At 48.9% G+C, this 20,158-nt stretch overlaps 2 protein-coding genes across 2 annotated transcripts in view; one reads left to right on the top strand and one right to left on the bottom strand.

Moving 5' to 3' along the window:
- Positions 1–18,919, top strand: part of PPM1L (protein phosphatase, Mg2+/Mn2+ dependent 1L) — a 73,267-nt gene extending 54,348 nt beyond the window's left edge. The window contains exons 2-4 of the mRNA XM_008633789.2: positions 2,417–2,591; positions 10,869–11,030; positions 12,388–18,919. Of these exons, the coding sequence (XP_008632011.1) occupies positions 2,417–2,591; positions 10,869–11,030; positions 12,388–12,737 (687 nt within the window). The 3' untranslated portion in view covers positions 12,738–18,919. The remainder of the gene's footprint in view (positions 1–2,416; positions 2,592–10,868; positions 11,031–12,387) is intronic.
- A 95-nt stretch (positions 18,920–19,014) lies between these two features.
- The window catches only part of B3GALNT1 (beta-1,3-N-acetylgalactosaminyltransferase 1 (globoside blood group)), a 4,460-nt gene continuing 3,316 nt past the window's right edge, over positions 19,015–20,158 (bottom strand). The window contains exon 3 of the mRNA XM_008633790.2: positions 19,015–20,158. This exon is cut by the window's right edge and continues 632 nt beyond it. Within this exon, the coding sequence (XP_008632012.1) occupies positions 19,760–20,158 (399 nt within the window). The 3' untranslated portion in view covers positions 19,015–19,759.

The following is a 20,158-nucleotide window of genomic DNA, read 5'->3' on the forward strand; positions in this document are numbered from 1 at the left end:
CTGCAGCAGCTGGGAAGGCAGAGTGAATTCTCCCAAGGACATGAATATCAGAAATTTGTGGTGTCCCTCCTGTCCCTGTAAATCAGGGGCTCGGTGCCGCGGGTGGGGCTGAGGCAGTGAAGTCTCTGCAGTCGGTGTGTTAATTGGAAGTGTTGATAAATAATGGCTGCTCCAGCTAATTGGATCCCTCAGAGCTTCCCAGGCCATGTCCTGACCTTCCCATGGCTCTTGTTTTCCACCCTGGCTTTTCACGGGGCCGTGGAGCCGTTTAACACTCAGTGTCTTAATTAAATTAACTGAGTTTGGTCACGGCACGCTCGGGTCACTCCTTGTCCCCATGTGTGCCCACACAGGGGGAGCTCCTCCATTTGGGTGGAAAACCAGGGAATTCGGGGTGCTCTGCCTCGCTCCTCCTCCTCCCCACCACGGGATGAGCAGCATTCCCAGGGCTTTGCCTCTTGGAGAGGGATTCCCACTGAGCAGCGTTTATAACACAATTAATTAAAGCTTGCTGGAGTGTTTCAAGGCCAGAAACATGCAATTTGGGGGGAAAACATGGATTTTAAAGGTTGGGTGGGTTGGGGGAGTCAGGCTGTGGGATGTGGTGAGCCTGTGGAATGTGCTGAGGATGAGGAAGGATGCAGCTGTCCCTGCTGGGCTTCCACCCACCAAAGCCCTCCTGTGTGTTCCAAACTTTCCCAAAATTCCCCAAATCACTGACTGAGGAGCTGCTTCGTCCAGGCACCACTTGATTTTTGAAGTAGCTTCATAATGAAGCCCTTAATGAGCATTTTAGACCTTTCCTCCCCCACGTACAAAGCAGGTCCCAGAAGGAGCCACTTCAGGGAGCAAATTTCAGCATCATTTATGGAAGGAAAATTTGCTTTGGATGTGTCTTTCCCATCAATTAAAAAATGTGGGCAGGTTTGGTAGTGACAGGAGGCCACTGGCTGCGTTTGGGTTCAGGTTGCTGCAGAATGAGGGATTTCAGCAATTCCTGATGGGATTTTTATGTCCAAAGTGGGGGGGAGGTTTAGAAAAACGGGATTTTTGTGGTGAATGAGCTCTGCGAGTAGATTTCATCGTAGATCTTTTAAAATGTGTTCTCTCCATATGAAATATTAATTTTCCATGGTAGGACGAAATACCCTAAAGTCAATTAAGGTATTAAAGTCAATCCTTTATTTAATTTGCTTCGGACTGGAAGCAGATTCCCAGGGGATGCTGGAGTTTCAGTTTTAGAAGAGTGGCCATGGAATTGCTTTCCCACAGGGATGAGGAGGAGGCAGATTGACCAGCAGATCGAATCCCTGAGCTCAGGTGTTTCCCAGGAGCACAAAAATCCCCCCCAGGGATCAAAGAGAACAAATCTGTTCCCAGAGGAAACATTGAACACAAATTCCTGAACTTGGGCTGAAATAATCCGTGTACAATGTGCCTTTTGGCCTTCCTGTGGAAAAAGCAACTGTTAAAATATTCATTATTCTGTGCTCATGTGGGCAGTTCCTTTGGTTTTCCCGAGTAATTCCCTTGGTGTCACACGGCTCAGAGTGCAGGAACACGGAGCACAACTTCAGGGGTATTTTAAGATTGCAATTTAATCACTGGTTGACTTTGGAAAACTAAATATAACCCCAGGAAGAGCCTGGAACAGAACAGGGGTGACTCCTGGTCACTCCCAGGCCTGGAATAAAACAACTTTGTTGTCATTTATTTTCCCTTTTTTTGCCTTGAGATGGGCAGGAAAAGGAGCACGGAGCCCTTGCTGCTCTGTCAGAGATGGGCAGCTGAAAAAACCCAACCCAAAGCTGTGCCACAAAAAGGGAATTTCTATTCCCTGTCAGAGTGGGAGCGTGATAGTCCCAGGGGAGGGATGGTGGTGCTGCAAATCGGGAATCCAGGCTGGGTTTGGGTCTCTCCAGGTGTGGAGGGTGCCAGGGATCCCGGCCAGCTGCTCTCAGTGGTTTTACTCCCCCGTTACTACATTTTTACACGCGGCTCCCAACATCAGTCCAACCATGCCCCCTTGTGTTAATTCCCTCTCCTTTGGGCCCCTGAGCGGCGGGGGGGGGGAAATAAAGGAATTTTCTCTGTGTTCGTGTGTATAGGAATATTAATGGCCCTGGCCGTGTATCGAGAGCGGGTGAAGCGATTCCACTCTGTGCTTTAAAATGTAGAATAAACACATGAAATCTGATTCCACTCTGTGCTTTAGAATTTGGAATAAAGACATGAGATTTGGTGGTTGTGTTTTCAAGAGGCATCAGCTCTGATGAAGCTGTGCTGTTGTGCTGGGCGTGTGTAGGAATTCCCTGGGGGAGGCCGGGTGGTGCCTCAGCTCAGGGGGGGTTTGCTCCATGATACCCCAACTCCAATTAACACAAATGGATTAATTACACTCCTCTTTGCTCCACAGTCAGCAGCAGAGTATGTGAAGTCCCGGCTGCCCGAAGTGCTCAAACAGCATCTCCAAGACTATGAGAAGGACAAGGAGAACAGTGTCCTGTCCTACCAGACCATCCTGGAGCAGCAGATCCTATCCATCGACAGGGAAATGCTGGAGAAGCTGACTGTGACCTATGATGAAGCAGGTATGGCTGTGGTTCTTTATAATTTCCATTTTACTGCCAAAAAAAGGGCTCACTTTCGATGTTTCCCCAAACACCTTGTGCAGGTTGAACTTTTGTCCTCATTTTTGTGACATTTTTTTGCCTCCTGAAGTCAGGCTGGGGTGGAAGATGTTCCTCATGAGTGATGGGATGCCAGGGAGCTGAGAGGACACTTCTGTTTCTCCCAGCACTTTGTGCTCTGAGCACTGATGTTGATTGATCTCCCTGTGTCTCTGCACTGTCCCTGGTACCACCTGCTTTCTGCTCTTTTCTCCTTCACAAATAACTGATTTTGGGCTTTCCCAGCTGAGAGTGGCTGGGGCAGGCACAGAACCTGATTTTAAACATGATGTGAGGCCATGGGCAGCCAAACCCAGGCAATTTTGGAGGCATTTTAACAGTGAAGTTCCAGTTTCCAGGTTTGGTATTTACATTTTCTAGCATTTGGTTTTCTAGCAGTTAGAAATGCCTTCCAGCTTTTAGATCCTTCACAGGGTTCTCCTGATGCAGGAAATTTCCAGTTACACAGCAACGAAGACACACTCTTGATGTTTTTCACTGATTGTCCAAAATAACCCCCGGTGTGTTCTATTTGCCCTGAGTCTTACCAAAGTTTCTTGGTGTTTAGATGAAAATCACCTGGCCATCTGGTAAAGAAAGGCTCAAACAGAGAGGACAGTTCATCATTTAGAGCTGACTTATTCCCAGCAGGGCATGGATGGAGCTGCGAGCTGAGCTCTGGGTGCTGCTCTTTGTTCTCCTCTTCAAACACTCGTGGCTGAGCTGGAGCCCACCATCCTTCCCAGCAGCTTCCAGCCTCATCCCTGCTATCCAGCCCTTCCTTGGAGTACAAAAAGAGGGTTTACACTCCCTAGATCCTCATTTTGCTGTTTCCCTTAATCCCTGGTGGCTTTTCCTCTGGAGCTTCCCTGGTCTTTGGCACCGCGGTGCCCTTGGGTGCTGAGCTCAGCTCTGAGTCTTCCTCCAGCTGCTTTAGGCAGAAGCCTGGAACTTGTAATTGGGTTTTTCCTGCTGTCATTGGGTTTTTCCTGCTGTCATTAGGTTTTTCCTCCTGTTCTGGTGGATTTGCCAGGCAGCAGCCCCACGGGTCACTCCTTGCTTTGGTTACTGTCACCATGATAAAAGTGCCACCACTGGAGCTCCTCAGCACTTCCAGCTCTGCCAGAGGGCTGGGATTTTCTTCTGGCATTTCCTCACATGTCCTGAAGTACTTGAAATGGTCCAGCTACAAATATTCCAACTTTAAATGCTCCAGCTTCTTACCCACTTTGCTCAGACTCTTCCTCACACTCCCACTCCTGAGCAGAGATTCTCTTGCAGCTGCTTTGATCTCAGATGTAAATGCCATTTACAGACTGCACACTCTGGCTGCTCTCAGTGCTCTGGGAATGGCAAACAATGACAAAGCTCTGTTGCTTTATCAATTAAAGCCACTCATTAACCCAATAAATTACCTGGTTCTCTGAGCTGCTGGGATCTGGAGCACTCTGGAGCCTCCTGAGCTGCATTTTGCAGAATACACCTCACGCAAGGAGCTTGGATTGTGGGTTCTCAAAGGCCAGCAGAGGTAAAATGAGGGTGCAGAATATTTCCTTCATCACATCTGGCCTGCTTTTAATGATGCATCAAAGATAAGCTTCAGAAGTTGTTGTTTTCTCTCACCTCTGGTGATCTTTTCTCACACAGAATTTCCCACTCCAATGAATCCTGTGAATTTTTTCCCCTCAGTTTGGTCACTCCAGCTCCTTTATATTTTGATTTATAGGAGTTTATTAGGGAGGAGAAAATGCAGGGAAATGACTGATTCCTGTCAGAAGGCAAAGAAAAGCTTTTTCCTTTATGGAAATCTCTGTGTTTGTACAGCAAAAATAAAGATTAAAACTGCTTGAAGCACATATTTGGGGATTTATCTCGTCCAGCAACAATCATGTGGAAATGAGAAGCTCCATAATAACTGCTTGAGAAAACTCCCAGCACACATTCAGAGCAGAGAGACAGCACAGCTGCAAATGTACCCCCAAAATTCCAGCTTCCCGAGCAGGTGGAGGCACCTCCAGAGATGAAAACACAGCAGTGGAGCCACCTCATCCTCCTGATTGTGTCCCTTATTTATGATAAAGGCAGAAATGGCTCTACCTGCTCTTGAAGTGAGAGCTGATTGGGAGCAAAGCACAGAAAATGGGCAGTTAAATATAATTACAGCAGCTGCTGGTGAGCCTGGGTGCTCCAACCACTCCAGCCCTTGGTGGTGGCATTCTCCTTTTTTTTTTTTTTTGGCTTTTTTCCACCCCAAAATCAACTCAACGAGGAACTCGAGCTGCTGGTGGGGCATAAAAAATGAGGGAAAGAATCTTTGAAAATTGGCAAAATAAAAGTGATGGTGCTGAAAGGGGAGAAAACAGAATTTTGTGTGGCAGGCAATTGTGTGAGGGATCACCCAAACCCATCCTGGAGCACTGCCAAGGGTTTGGTTCCTGCAGGTGGGATTCCAGCAGGTGCCAGCCAGGGAAGCTGGACAGGGAAAGGTTTGAGGGGCTCCAAGGGCTCAGTCACTGATTGTAGCAGGGTGTGCTGGACAGGGAAGCACTTCCACACCTTTTCCAGCCAGGAAACCTTTCCCATCCCTCTTGGAAGGAGCATTTTGCACCCCCAGGAACTCCTTTCTCCCCAGGGATGCTTCCCAAAGTGGGTCGAGTTCAGCTGCATCCCTTTGCGGGAATGAAGCCCAAATGCTCTGGGTTTGGCACAATTTTGGGTGTTAATTTGGCCTTTCTGGCAACATCCAGTGTTCATAAAGTGCAGCCTTGATGGACTCGACATCCCAGTGTGAATCTTTCCCTCTTTTTGTGCATCTTTCCCTTTAGGAAATCAACACATCAGAGCTACAAATCGAATGAGTTTGTCTGGAAATAGTCAAATGTTGGCAAGATTTTTCGTGAGGTTTGAGTAAGGAAGCTTTAAAAAATGAAAGGAGGCCAAAAGTGACAGATGGGTCCAAATCCTCTCCTAATCCCTAAATCCTTCAGTTTAAAAAGTGGCATTCTTGACTAGCTGAGGCTGGGGTAATTTTGTGCAAGGATATTTTCTCCCAACAAAGCTTTGTTGGTTCTTAATCCCATTCCTTTCATTTACAGCATCCCTAAACATCCGAGGTGGTCGGTGCCTGATCTGTGGCAAATTTAGGTTATTTAAAGGCACTTAGGCATTTAACTCTGGTGTTCCAGGGAATTCCAGCCTGCTGGGAGGTTCTGGAGGTGGTTTCATCCTGCAGACCATGTGGTTTTTTCCTTAATGGATGGCCCCTCTTCCCCAGGAGTCCTGGCGAAATTGAGTTCCATTATTACACAACAAAAAGAGATGGAATTCATTTTTCCCTGCTGTCAAGCAGTCCTGGAAGATACTGGTATTTAGGAATTGCATCCAGAGCCAGGTGTCAGCCCCAAAATGGCTTTTCTTAGCTGGTGTTTGCTGGGGTCCAGCTGGTTTGGGGTGAGGGGGGGATGGGTTGGGCTCGGCCTTCCCTCACCATGTCCAGGGAATCCCAGAGCCAGGGATCCCTCATCCTCCACTCCTCCCTCCCAGCAGGATTTAATAGATACTGAATTGCTGAAATTCCTCATATCCAGGGTTTCTGTGCTCCCTGGAATCCTGGCTCTGGTTCCAGCTGTGGAAAGCTGCTCTGAGCATAAATCCAAGGCTCTGCCCTTCATCCCAACTCCAGGACTGCAGCCCCCAGTCCAGTCCTGTGAATGTTTCCCATTGCTGGAAGTGCAAAAAGCCAAAATATCCAAGATGAAACTTCAGCCAAGAGGTGGCAGATCCATCTGCTTCCCACAAATGTCCTGGCTGGAGCTGGGAGAAGTTGATTTTAACAACCAACAGGCCAAGGACGCCCCTTTTCCAGGTACTCTGCTCCCTTCCTGGAACTGCAGGCAGGTGTTTTCCCCCAGGGAAGGTGATTACCAGGAGAAAATGAGAAAATTAAAGCAGGAAATTGCAATAGGAATCATAAATAATGGGCATAATAAATGCTTTGTTGGGGGAAAAATGGGGTTTTTTCCTTCTGCAAAGAGCCTGCCAAGGTGAAGTCATCATTGTGCTCCATCATAATAAAATGATAAATAAATGATATCATTATAAATAAAATGATAAATAAAACGATCACAATAGAATCAGTTGTCCTTGCTGGGATGTTTATCCCAAGGTAATCCACTAAAGGAAGATCTGTTGGATTGATTTTCTTTAAGAGAAGTCCTGTCTTGTAATGCACCTTCCTCCTTGGGCTGTGCTTTGGGGCTGTGCTTTGTCCTGTTCACAGAGGGCTTGGAAAAATGGGAACACACTTCCACCAGGGGTGACTTGCCAGGAGTTGAAATCCTTGTCCTGACAAGGAATTTTGGGAATATTTCTCTTCCAGCCTTGGCTGGAGCCATGAGCAGTGAGTGCTGGGAGCACTGGGGAGAGCAGGCACCTGGAATGCCACAATTACCCAGGGATCAGGATCCTGCAGGAATGTGGGAATGCTGCTGAGAGTGCAATGGCCTGAGGCTGCAAAGTGGCTGGGAAGCTTTCTGGAAGTATTTTAGGAGGGATTTAAAGAGCAGGAGATAAAATCATCCATTAAAGGTGATAAAAACAACTCTTCCAAAGGCAATGGGGCTGCACAGAATGTGCAGGAACAAAATCAGGAGAGCTGGAAAGGAGGAGAAGAGCCAGAGGAAAGAGGGGAAAATTATTTTGGTGGTTCGGGTTTTATTTTCCCCAAGTGGGATTTTCATTTTGCTCCTTCTTTTCCCGTGGGATCACCATCCTTGTTACAGGATGTCACCTTGTTTATGGATGTCACCCATAAAATCACTGAGCCTCAGCTGTCCCAGCAAACTTCTGCCTGGCTTAAAATGCAGGATGGATCCTGAGGGATTGGACTCCCTCAAGGCCAGCTAATCCCATAAACATAAAATCTTTAATATCTTTGGCACCGTGATTGGGGAGGGGTGGATTTGCCTGGAATTGCCAAGACGTTGAAATCCCTTTTTTTTTCCCCCCCGCTTTTTATTTTTGCCAAATCAGTTCTGCAGATGGTGTTTTACGTGGATTTGAATATTCCATAATGGGAGCTGCAAAGCTGTGGAGATTTCTAATGGATCCTGAGGTGTCCCTCAGAGATCCCAGAATTCAGGAGCAATTTCAGAGGACATTGCACTTGTGGCCTCCTGCTGTTGAGCTGTCCTGGTGACACACACAAACCCCTCACCAGGGAAAAAAAACCCAGTGATTTTCAACTTATTTAAACCATTTCCAACATGTTGCTGCTGAGGGGGATGCTCAGGTGAAATTAAACACGGGAATGATGCCAGGAAATCAACCTGGGAGCTGAAATGGAATTCCCTCTGTACTGGGATGATTTTTCATCTGGACAAGGGAGGAATCACGTGGAGCTTGGAGCTACTGATGGTCCCTGTCAGAGCAGCCTGGAAGATGGAGAGGCTGCCCAAAAGGGTTTCCATTTCCCAGTAATTAAATTTTGCTTCCTGATGCACAAAATTCCCTTCCAGCTCTCTTGTTTTCCCACCTGGAAAACACTTTTAGGGTGTTGAAACACCTCCAGAATCCATCAGTCTGGGAGTGCCCCCAAATCTGGTGAATATCGGATGATTGATGGTGAGGAGGATTAATTGTGTGGGTTTGGAGGGGATTTTGGGAAGGAATTCCTCCCTGTGAGGGGGGGGAGGGGCTGGGATGGAAGTCCCAGAGCAGCTGTGGCTGCCCCTGGATCCCTGGCAGTGCCCAAGGCCAGGTTGGAGCAGCCTGGGACAGTGGAAGGTGTCTGTGGGGGTGGGAGTGGATGGGATTTAAGGTCCCTCTCATCCCAAATCATTCCATGAGTCCCAGATCTAATTGGAAATAAAATGATTCTCTGTTTCAAATACAAACCCACTGGGTACAGCCGCTTGGGAATTCTTCTGTGGTGGAATTTAAGCTCCAGTCTCGGAGATCTGAAGTCATTCTCTGTATTTCTATGAACCTGCTGCTTCTTTTAATCTCTTGTGAAAGAAGAGAGTTCTTCTAATTTCAGGGGGAAAAGCACATTATGTTGAGATATGATGGAATGCTGAGACCTTGAGCTTTCAGAATGGTTGTTTTTAGGTTCAGGCTTTACAGAATGGATTATTCGGGAGAGTTTTGCTGAGAGAAGCAGGAGGTGCAGGGCATTGTAGGAAAGAGCAGCACTGAGGGGTTTGGGATCAGTGCCTGGATGATGTGCTGGCTCTCTGGTCCCACACACCTTGAGGAAAGGGAGGCGGGTGCTTTAAAAGTCCACGTTTTTGAAAGTTTGTTTGCTGCAATTTATTTCATTCACAGGCAGTAAGCCCAAGCATTTGGCAAAACTGTGTATTTTGGAGATTTTAACAACATTCTCTCCAATCTCTGTAGCTTCTGCTGCAAGAAATTATTATTATTTAAATATTCCAGGAACCTAGAAAGGAGGGAAGGAGTGAAGTCCCTGCTTTGTCCCCACAATTCCTGCAGGTTCCCTCCCTGCTGGAGCATAAACGAAAAGTGAATGTCTGCTCCTGCTTGTATCATTCCTGATTTTGTATTTTTATCCCTGGAGAATCAGATTTATTTCTCTGCCTTTGGATTAGAGTTGCTGGCTCACTTGGAGGGCACGTGGAGGTGGAGCTCCGTGATCTTGATGGTCTCCCACCACTTTTTATCCAGATTTTTCTCACTCCTGCCTATTCTGTGGGCAATAATCCCAGTTTTATTTGGATTTCTGAGCATGTCAAAGAGAAATGCAGGAGACACAGGAGGGGCTGAGGCAGATGGGCCCAGAGGACAGTGAGGTGAACCATAAAAACATCACATTGCTGCCCTGGAAACTCCAGGAGTCCTATTGTTTGGGATTTAAAGTCCCTGGAAGGCGAGTGGGAATGTGTGGTCTGTAGATGAGAGCTCCATGTGGTGCAAGTTGCAGGTTGGTGGAGAATAAACCCAAATATAAACCTGTATTTTGGGTTATCCTGCTTTCTGCCCTGTTCTGAATAACTCTGATCCCTTCTGGGCGTTACTGAAGCTCAAAAATAATAATTCTTGCTTAATTATTGTGTGAACTGAAGCTTGAGCTCTGTTGGGAGGACATAGGGATGGGGTTGATGAGTTGGGTTTGTTTGGGGTTTAATCAATCCAGGCCAGGAATTTTGGGGTTTTCTTGCTCTGGGGTCACTCCAGATGGATCCTTGTCCAGAGGGTACCTCAGGCCTCTCCTCTCCCGTGGGATCGGGCATCCAGGAAGGCAAAAATGAACCTTTGGGACCCAATTTGTTTATTCCTGGCTGGTTTATTTATACCACTCACGGGATATTTGCCATGGGAACAGCCAGAGTTTGTCCCTCTGGTCTGGACAGGGATGGCACCACCCAGAATTTGGGTTTAGGGCCACGGAGCTCAGACTGGAGCCCTGCTCTGGACCTCTCCTGGGGGCTGAGTTTCATCCCCAAGACCTTCATGGCCCAAGTGCTTCTCCCAGAGCACCCCAGCTGGGGGTAAATCCTTTTATTAATGAATAATCAGATGTAAATTAACAACAAAAGTGAAAACTCAGCCTATGAGGCTTCTCTGCCTAAAAGGAGAAGGGTGTGGCTTTAATTTTACTGAGGGATACCAGAGTGCCTTTGGGAACAATCAGTGCTGAAATTCCCTTTTAATCTGTGTCAGCGTGTCTGCAAAACCTCACTTGTCACCTTTTGATGCAATGGTCGATGCCTAATCTCATTTTCTGTGCATTTAAAGGTGAAAGTAATTGAAATGTCCAATCTTTACCTTTTTTCAATAAAAACATCAAGAAGTGACCTCAGTTCTGGCAGGGCTGAGGGGAGAGAGCTCCGGGGTACCCCATCCCCATCCAGTGCTGCAGGTTCAGTTCCTGGGGGCTCCAGGGCTCCTTTGGGCTTTCATTGCTTCCCTTGGCCACTGGGAAAAGCCAGTTCTGATGGAACTGCAACGGGAAGATGGGAACTGGAATGGAGATGGCAACAATCCCTCCCCTTTCAGCCTCTCTGCCACCGTTAACGTGGGCTTGGAGGGGATCAGCCACAGGCTGGACTCCACCATCCTGGAAGTCCTTCCCAACTCAACGATCCTGGGGCTCTGTAAGAGGAAGAACGTTTTCCTGCTCATCATTCCTGTATTTACACCCCCTGTGTGTGTGGGCCTCCCTCCCTCGTGTTCCTGCAGGCACCACGTGTCTGATCGCGCTGCTGTCCGACAAGGAGCTGACCGTGGCCAACGTGGGCGACTCCCGGGGCGTCCTGTGTGACAAGGACGGCAACGCCATCCCCCTGTCCCACGACCACAAGCCCTACCAGCTGAAGGAGAGGAAGAGGATTAAGAGAGCTGGTGAGTTGTCGGGAGGTTCATCTTTTATGTGGCACTAAAATTGACATTTCCCCCGGGAGAGGGTGGGGAGTGCCCGACGGAGGCCTCAGCAGAACAAGTCTCCCGTTTTCCAGCCAGAATTCCGGGGGATGTCACAGGGCAGAGGTGGCAGCAGATGGTCCACCCCTAAATGAGCTGGTTGGGGTAGGAGAGCAGCCTTCAACAGCCCAGTGAGCACTCCTTGGGATCTCCCCAGGGAGCAAATGGACAACCAGGAGCATCCCAGGAGCTTCAGCCCCAGCCCTGCCCAAAGCCTGGTTTTGAGAGGCCTGGTCTGAGCCTGAGGGAGGTTTAGTGCTGAAATCAGCAGAGCATGAATCTACTTCATCCAAGCTGGTTTTTATTCCCATATAACGAGCACAAACATGGAAATCGTGGCAGGAGTAGAGGGAAAGAAACCTTCCCGCAGTAAATCTTCCTTGCTTTCATCACTTGTCACCTTTGCCACCTCCTGGGCTGGAATTTACATTGGGATCATCAGGTTTAACAGCCAATTCTCCTTGGATTTGTCCAAGTCTTTTTGGAATCCATTCCTGGTTTGGCTCCCACAGCAGCAGCAAATTCTTTGATGGAGGAAAGAAGTTCCTGTGGTTTATGTTAACCCTGCACTGAGTGTTGCCCCAGCAGTGCTGGGCCTCTCTACCCTCCAGAATGGGAATAACAATTTTTTTCATGAATATAAAACATTTTTAAAGCCCTCAGGTTATCAGTGTGCTCCCACCAGCATAAATACCTGTCCCGATATCTCATAAATACCTGTCCTCACAAACTCAGGGATGGCAAGATCTGCCCTCACTGTTTTCTTCTGCTCATTGCCAGAGGTTCCCTGAGGAATTGTGTGGAGCAGGAATTCCTGTGCTGTTCCAGAAGCTGGGGGTTTCTCTGGGGGAAGGCAGAGCCACTCCTAGGGAAAACCAGAGCCACTCCTGGGGAAAAGCAGAGCCACTCCTGGGGAAACCAGAGCTACTCCTGGGGAAGGCAGAGCCACTCCTGGGGAAGGCAGAGCCACTCCTGGGGAAGGCAGAGCTACTCCTGGGGAAAAGCAGAGCCATTCCTGGGGAAAAGCAGAGCCATTCCTGGGGAAAAGCAGAGCCACTCCTGGGGATGGCAGAGCCACTCCTGGGGAAGGCAGAGCCACTCCTGATTGAGTTGTTGCAATCCAGCTCTTCCCCGCAGCACTCCGAGATCTGCCAAAGGCACCTCCTGCATTTTGAGCTCTGTAACCCCTCAGGATGAATTTGGGGGGGGGTCTGGCAGGAAGCAGAGAGCTGCTTTGATGTTCCAGAGAGCCGCTTTGAGCGTTGCTGTTTCTCCCCAGGTGGATTCATCAGCTTCAACGGCTCGTGGCGCGTGCAGGGCATCCTGGCCATGTCGCGCTCGCTGGGCGATTACCCCCTGAAGAACCTGAACGTTGTGATCCCTGACCCCGACATCCTGAGCTTTGACCTGGACAAACTGCAGCCAGAGTTCATGATCCTGGCCTCGGATGGGCTGTGGGATGCCTTCAGCAACGAGGAGGCCGTGCGGTTCATCAAGGAGCGCCTGGACGAGCCGCACTTCGGGGCCAAGAGCATCGTGCTGCAGTCCTTCTACAGGGGCTGCCCCGACAACATCACAGTCATGGTGGTGAAGTTCAGGAATAGCAGCAAAGCAGAGGAACAGCTGTGAGGGAGCCCCGGGCTCGCTCCGGACTCGGAACAGACTCGCACATTTTAACCACAGTAGGAAGCTCTACAACGCCGTTCGGGTTCTCCGGGAGGAGCGGAGCCCTCGGGGCTCTGCTCTTGGCTTGACAAAGGAGCAATACAACAAATCCATGCTGAGCGACAACAAGAATCCAGTTTGTCCCCGTGTCCCTGCCTCCTGTGCCCTTGCTGCTCCTTAGGAACCGACTGGAACCTCCCGTTTCTCACTTTTCTTTATGAATCCTGTGTAGATTTTGGTTTGATTCCTCCCTTCCCGTGTGCCAGCCCAAGGCGGGCGCGGGGGCACGGCAGGGTCAGGGCTGTGCTGCTGCTTTCCCCTCGTGGGTGTCACTGCTCAGAAGCTGCTCTCATGTTCCTCATCTCTGTGACCTGCAGTGATCAGGGTGGATAGGAGAAGGGTTTGTGGTCTGAAGGAGGAAGAGGAGCCAACTTTCAGCCTGCTGCCACTGCTGGCTCTCGCTTTGTTTAACCTCCCCCCGAAATAAACCCTGCCAAGCATGTGAGTAGGTAGAGCTCCTGAATTACCACGTTTATTCAGGCTGTGCATTACTCTAGAACAGTTCTTCTAGGCCATATTGTATCCAAACCAACTAATGGTGAACTTCAGCAAAATCCCGGGAGTTCTGAACCTCCTGGATCAGAAGAGAGCTCAGTTGTGGTAGCAGAATGTCTGTCATTCACCGAGAATCACCCTGACCTTATTTCTGTGGCACGGACTTGGAAAGTGATGCAAGAGAAAAAGAATTCCATGAGTGACTGTTGGGAAGCTCATCCACGCAGGGCGTTCCTCAGAGCTGGAAGTCAAGCCTGTGAAAGACTTCCTTGTACCACTGCAGATGGATTTGTGGTATTAATCCCAGGGCAGACCCCTCTGGAGCCGGGTTTGGGGATGACATGCAAATGCCAGGCAGCATCAGTGCACTGTAGAGACGAAAGGTTGTGTTAAATCTAGGTTTTAAAAGTATGTTTAGGTCTAACCTTCAGTATTTAATTGTATTTTGGAAACTGTGAATGCTGTAAGTTGGAATAAGGACAGGCTGAGCATGCTGCACCTCTGGTAGCAGCTGTGTCATGGCAGAGGGACAGGACAGGCAGGATTTTGGATGGCTCGTTTATCCTCATCCTGCCTTACAAAAATCCTTGGGATCTCCCCCAAAATGTGGTCCTGGGCAATCTGCTTAAGCCTTCAGCGTGATGGAGGCTGCCCGTGTCTGAGTCTGGAGGTGGGTCAGGGATGTGATGGATTCCCTGGCATTGCCTGTTCCTTGGGAAAGTACAGTATTCCTCGTTTACCAGCACTCTCCTGCAGGGCTTTGGGTGAGGCTGAGCTGTGCTGGGGAGGTGCTGAGGGGGTCGGGGTCTCTCAAGGCAAAAATCAAAGAGCACAAATTCCTGCTCGAGAAGGAATCCCCATCTTTGTTCAGTTTTGTCCCTAGGTCACCTCTCCCTCAACAAACTTCCCTCCTTTAATTTGTTTGGGGATAATCACAGCCCTTAATTGGAATTCCCGGTGCTGTGCAAAATGTGCCTGCATCCCGTGGCAGCCTCTGCTCATCCTGAGCTCCGGAGAGAGCCCCTGAGAAGTGTCCAGCATGCTCTGGAGCAGCAGGCAGCCAGCCTGCAGTGCTCCTCTCCCAGAGGATGGGAGGTTCCTGCCGTTCTTAGTCCTTTGCACTCAGTGGATGTGCAGCGCAGCCCGGCAGCTCCATGGAGCAGCTACCGGGAAATGGCAATAATTGCAGAGCGCTTCCGTCCTTTCCGTGTGAAAAGGCACCTGAGGGCAGGGCGCTGCCAAGTGCAGCCCTGGGGCGTGAATTCCATGCGAGTGCTGGATGCTGGGCTGGGAATGGCACAGCAGCTGTGGTGGAGCTGTGCTCCAGCTCGGTGCGTAGAGTTTGCCTTCCCTGTCTCCTTCGCTGGAGATGTTCCCGTTGTGCCTTTCCTTTGGGGGGCACAGCCCGGGTACAGCTGCCCTGGGAAAAGGGGAATTCCACCCACAGCTCTGTGTAGCAGGGGCATCCCCACTCATCCATCACAGGCTCTGGAGAAGCTGGAATGATGGTCATTCCCAGAAAAATGGGAATTCCCAGTATAGATCGACAGCACTGGGATGAGAGCTCCTGGCTGCACGGAGCATCCCAAGGTCAGTGAGCATTCCTGAGGGATCCATGACCTCTGGAGCACGGCTCGCTGGCTGTCCCTCCAGCACTGGGATAGCCAGGAGAATGAGCTGGCAGGAATTCCCAGCTGGGAGAAAGCAGAGGGAGAGCAGCTCACGATGGAAGGGAGCCACGCTCACAGGATTGAGGCAAACACGGCAGGGCAGGGCAGGGCAGAAGTGGTTTGCAGCCTGGCCTGGAGCATTCCAGGACCATTCCCTGTCACTCCCAGCCCCTCCAGGCAGCTCCCAGTCAGCCCTGTTCAACCTCCAAGTGGCTGCAGCTGCAGCAGGAGCTGGGTTAGCACCTTCAGCTGCCTCTCCCCGGCAGCGCTGTCCTGGCCAAAGCTATCCACGCCAACGATCTCTGCTTAACCTGGGGATTTTTGCTTTGATTGCTTTAAAAAAGGAGTTTCAGCTGCTTCGGGTTTAAAGAGGAAGGACTGATGGAGGTGAGAGGCTCCGTGTGGTCTCCCACACCCATGTGCAGTGCCTACCTGTGCTCCCTGCTGGAAGGTTGGAAGTTTTTTCATCCCAATCAAGGCATTTATAACTTTCCAGTTGTGCTGATTTGTGCCAAACTCTGTCGTGACACAGCTGGGGGCTGACAAGATGAATCCATGTCCATATTGCTTATGCAACCTGACCAATCCAGGGTTCTCCCGCTGCCTTAACGCTCCATCCTCCATCTGGAAAGGGTTGCCAGGTGCCGGAGCCGGGAATCCCCCGCTGGCTGTGGCAGAAGGGCTCCGGCACTCCGGCCTTCCTGCTGCTCTCCTGCCCGGGCTCCTCTCCAGAAACAGGGAGCTGCCTTTGGGTGGGAGCGGCTGGGGGGGGGGGGGGCTCCTCCTGCCTGCTCATCCAGGGAAGTTTTGTGCCTGGATCCCCTGGGGGACATCTGTTCCCCCGGCGGGAGCCTCGGGGCACGGAACTGATGTGTGGAGTCGCTGCCAAAGAGCATCTTCCGTATGGTCCAACATGACAAAATGTACCTTGAATCTCTCAGCCGAGCCAGCGCTCCGGGAATTCGGGCTGTTCCCAGGGATATCCGAGCTCCCAGGTCACTCACGTGGGGGATTTTAATGATTCTCTCAGCCTGGAGCACGGATTGCCGTGGAGTTCATTCCTCTGCACTCTGATCGTTCCTAGAATTCCTGGCAGGGCTGTGCCTTTCCCAGCCTGTCCCTTGGAGCTGGGGACAGCCGGGTTGGTGGCACCGTGGCTCCTTCTAGTGGCCTGAGCCTGCCCCGAGCACGGATCCAGCAGCATTCCCCCAAATCCCACAGCAGCTCCGGGGATAAATGATTTCAGCTCCCAGGACTCAGCCGGCTGCTGCTGTTGTCGCAGGGTTAAACCATTCACAGAGGTGAAATTAAAATATCGGGACGATTTTAGACTCCAGAAGTCAGAATTAAAGTGCTGCATCAGCTTGAGCAGTGTTGGCTGCAGAAACACCAACACCACAGCCTAAAAAACAAAAAAAAAAGGAATTTTGTGTCTCAGGATATATGACAGCCCTGCTTTAAATAATATGGATTATTGCTAATGTAGCTGATACTTGTTTTACACAGAAAAGCATTTAATAAGTGATTATACCACAGAAAAAAACACCTCACCAGCCTTTCATCACCCAAAGTAGGATTTTAAGCCCCTGTACAAAATTCCAGGTTTACAGCTGAGAATGTTCTGCTGGAATTTGGCCCCTGCAGAGCCCAGAGCTGCTGCTGGCCCTTGGTGTGCCCAAGATATTCATAAACAGCCTTTCTAAAGCTGAGGACTCCCAGCATAAAGCGATCTGTACAGTTAATGATGAGCTGGAGTTCCATTGCTTTTATTTTTCACGCTGACTGGACGAGGCTTTAGGGGAGCAGGTGTTTTATAAAAATGGTTTTTCCTTAGGTAACTTAAAATTCCAGGGATCAGCTGTGTCCAGTGCTGGAGGATAATCTGGGTGCCCCGGTAAGCAAAACCTGGTGGATGCAGCTGAAGCCTCAAACAGAGGTTTGAGGGCAATTCTTGAGGGAAGACTTCATGGATTTCATGGATTAGGGCAGCTCCTGTGTCTGCTGTGCTCAGTCCTAAGTTGGAATGAGGTGGTTTTGAAGGTCCCTTCCAACCCAAACAAGTCTGGGATTCTGAGAATTATCTGAGCAACAGGGAACTCCAGCACTTTTTTCCCTGAATATTTAATGGCCAATCCTGCATTTTTTTGAAGCCTGTGGACTTGGATCAGTACTTCCATGGACACAGGCAGCCTCTCCCTTTTCCAGCCTGCTCTGTCACCAACCATCCATAAATGTGAGGCAAAATTTCGGGAAATATCCCAAACATCCCGGTTATACTGACCACAGGGAATGCTGCCCCTACGTATCCTGCATGGTTTATTGGAATTTGTTTGTTCCAGAGTGCACACAAAGCATTGCAGCATTTTGACTCCTCTGAAATAACATCCAGACTGGGAATTTCACACTGGAACCCACTTTTGCTCCCCACCCAACAGCAATTTCCAAACACCTTTGCCCAATGAATTATTATTATTATTATTATTATTATTATTATTATTATTATTATTAGGCTTTTCAGGTCAGAAAACCCCCCAGTTTTCCTATCAAAATCACAAATATTTGGAATTCTGATTTAATACAGCTGCAAGAGAAAGAAAACTTCGGATTTGGAAAAATTTTACCCTGTTTTACACACTTTGTTTTTAGTACAATATTCTAGGCAGATGCAATAAAATTTGGGCCCCCCCCCCCCCGATTTCAATGCCCAGATTATTTCATGCTTTTAAGGTTTTTCACCTTTTGCCTGGCTGCTCACACTAAAAACTTCCCTGAGAGTGGCTTTGAGCAGAAACAGGAGCTCCGTTACGAATTTTACAGTCTTTTAAGCAATAATAAGGACAGAATCAAATACAAACCAGATTTGGAAATGAGGGTTTTTTAGGAAAACCAGGAGCAGGATGGATCTTTTTCCAATGTTGCTGTCACTGTAGGTGACAGTTAATTTCAGGTGGCACAAAGAGATCACTGTGTGTAAACCCAAGCCTTGTAACCTGTGAGAGTGTCAGCATTTGGGGCACAAACCCCCAAATTCCTGCAGGTGACAGGAGAATTTCTGGCCATCCTCACCTCCCCATGACTCTCATTCCTCCCTCACCCCGAGCACTCTCTGCTTTATCCGTTTTCTGAAGGCAGCAGAGTCATAATTCCATTCTTTTTTTGGAAAAAGCAATACAAACTGTGCTGTAGGATCAGTGTTCTTGTGGCAAATAATTTATTTCTAAGCATTTCACATGGCAGGCTCAGAGAAAGACTGAGGGGTTTGGGGTTTAAGATGTGTAAACAATCACAGAACAAGGCAGTTCTCCCAGGATCTGCTCAGAGAACAATCAAATCCCAGCTCCTAAACCCACGGCACAGCTGGAATTTTACCTGGATCTAGGAATACAAGAGCATCGTTCCCTCAGTTATGCAATACTGTATTTTCCAAAAAAAAAAAAAAAAAAGCCTTTATTTTTTAAAAGCTTTGACCTCCTTACCATCCATCCTTAGAACACTGACATCTGCAAATCCTTGTCTGGAGAGTGTTGTCCCCAAGACCTTTTATCCCTAAAAAACACAACCCCATCCCCGAATTCCACCCAAACCCCGCGTGCAGTTGTTGAGCAGAGCAAAACCCAGCACTGCCCATGAAGCCCAGCGTGCTGGAGGCACTGGGGACACCTCAGCCGTGCTCCTGGAGGTCTGGGCAGCCCTCGTGCTTTGTCTCTAAGAGACAATGGGGCTGTGGGATCGTGCCAGCCAAGCAGGAATCCCTGGGAGCGTGGCCAGGATGTCTCCGTAGTCTCTTCCCCGTGTAGTGGATGTGTCCAGGTTAATTATGTTCATGCAATTGCAAATTCTGTATCGTTGTCCATTAGAAGTGTAAACTACTGAAAACTGGGCCTTGCTGATATGAATAAAGTGATTAAAAACCGGTCTTTACACACAGGGCAGAGTTGGTCTTCTTGAAAGTATTAAAGGGGGAATTTCTTCCTTTTTTGCATTTTAAAATTGGAACAAAAAAACTCATTTGGAGGCAGACATAAATCACAACAGAAATGGTTTTTCATCTGCCCTGCAGGGTTCCAAAACTCCTGGGATGCATCACCCACACAGGTGTGGGGGGGTTGATTATCCCAATGTTTTTGGGATGTCCAAACTGCTCATGAGCTCCACTGCATCTCCCTGGTCTGGGAACACAGCAGAGACACCAAAGCCCTTCCATTTAAAATGGACAGAGACACAGTGCACCACATTCCCGGCATTTCTCATCAGCTCCTGCAGATCCCCCAGGATCCCTGGGCTGGGAACGCTCCTGGAAGCGCTGTGGAGGTGACACATTCAAACACCAAGGTGTGACACTCTCGGGAGGGTTATGTAGAAAAAAAAGAGGTTGGGTTAATTTTGTACTGGGCAGAGAACAAATAATGGAGAGTGGCAATAAAACAATAAAAACAATCCAGGCAGGAATTTGGGAAGCATCCTCAAAGCTGGTTTCTTGGCAGAAACATCTTTCCTCAGTGACACTCTGTACATTCCAGAAGATTCAGGGAGAAATCCCAGGGTTGTTCGTGCACAGGGAAAGGCAGCAGAGGCAGACGGGACAGAGCATTCCAAAGTACCCTCTGGGTGTGGGATACACACATGGAAAAGTGCTCTGTGAATCCCTGCTATTTTTATTTAACAGCATTGGGATGCCCTGGAGAAACGCTGCCCTAGCAGTCAACGTCATCTCTAGAACCCACTCTTACACCAAATTTAAGTTTCTAAATGAACCCAGAATCAAAGGCAAGTTTCTGAAGTGTTGGCTGACAAATCCTGCCAAACCTGGATCAGTTCACTTGGTGTAAGGTCATGAGCTGCAATTAAATGTCTGTACTTACAGGTATCAAATTGGATTTTATAGAGAAAGAATTGTTCTGTATCTGCTGGAATAGTGACGTTGACTTTGAGTATGTTTAAGCAAATTCCCACATAAACATCCTCAAATTTCAGAGGTTTGATGTGGCTCATCAGCTCATAAGCCCTCAGAGCCAGTTTCCCATCCAGTATGTATCCCAACCCGCTGCAGTAGGGAGGATACAGCTTGAAGGGATATTCCTCATAGGAGATGTATCTTTTTTTGTCAAAGCCTCGGATGGCGAAGTTATCGATGAAGGGATACCCAGTGAAAACGTTCTC

This window comes from Corvus brachyrhynchos, unplaced genomic scaffold (assembly GCF_000691975.1).
Source record: "Corvus brachyrhynchos isolate BGI_N302 unplaced genomic scaffold, ASM69197v1 scaffold544, whole genome shotgun sequence".
Lineage (NCBI taxonomy): Eukaryota > Metazoa > Chordata > Aves > Passeriformes > Corvidae > Corvus > Corvus brachyrhynchos.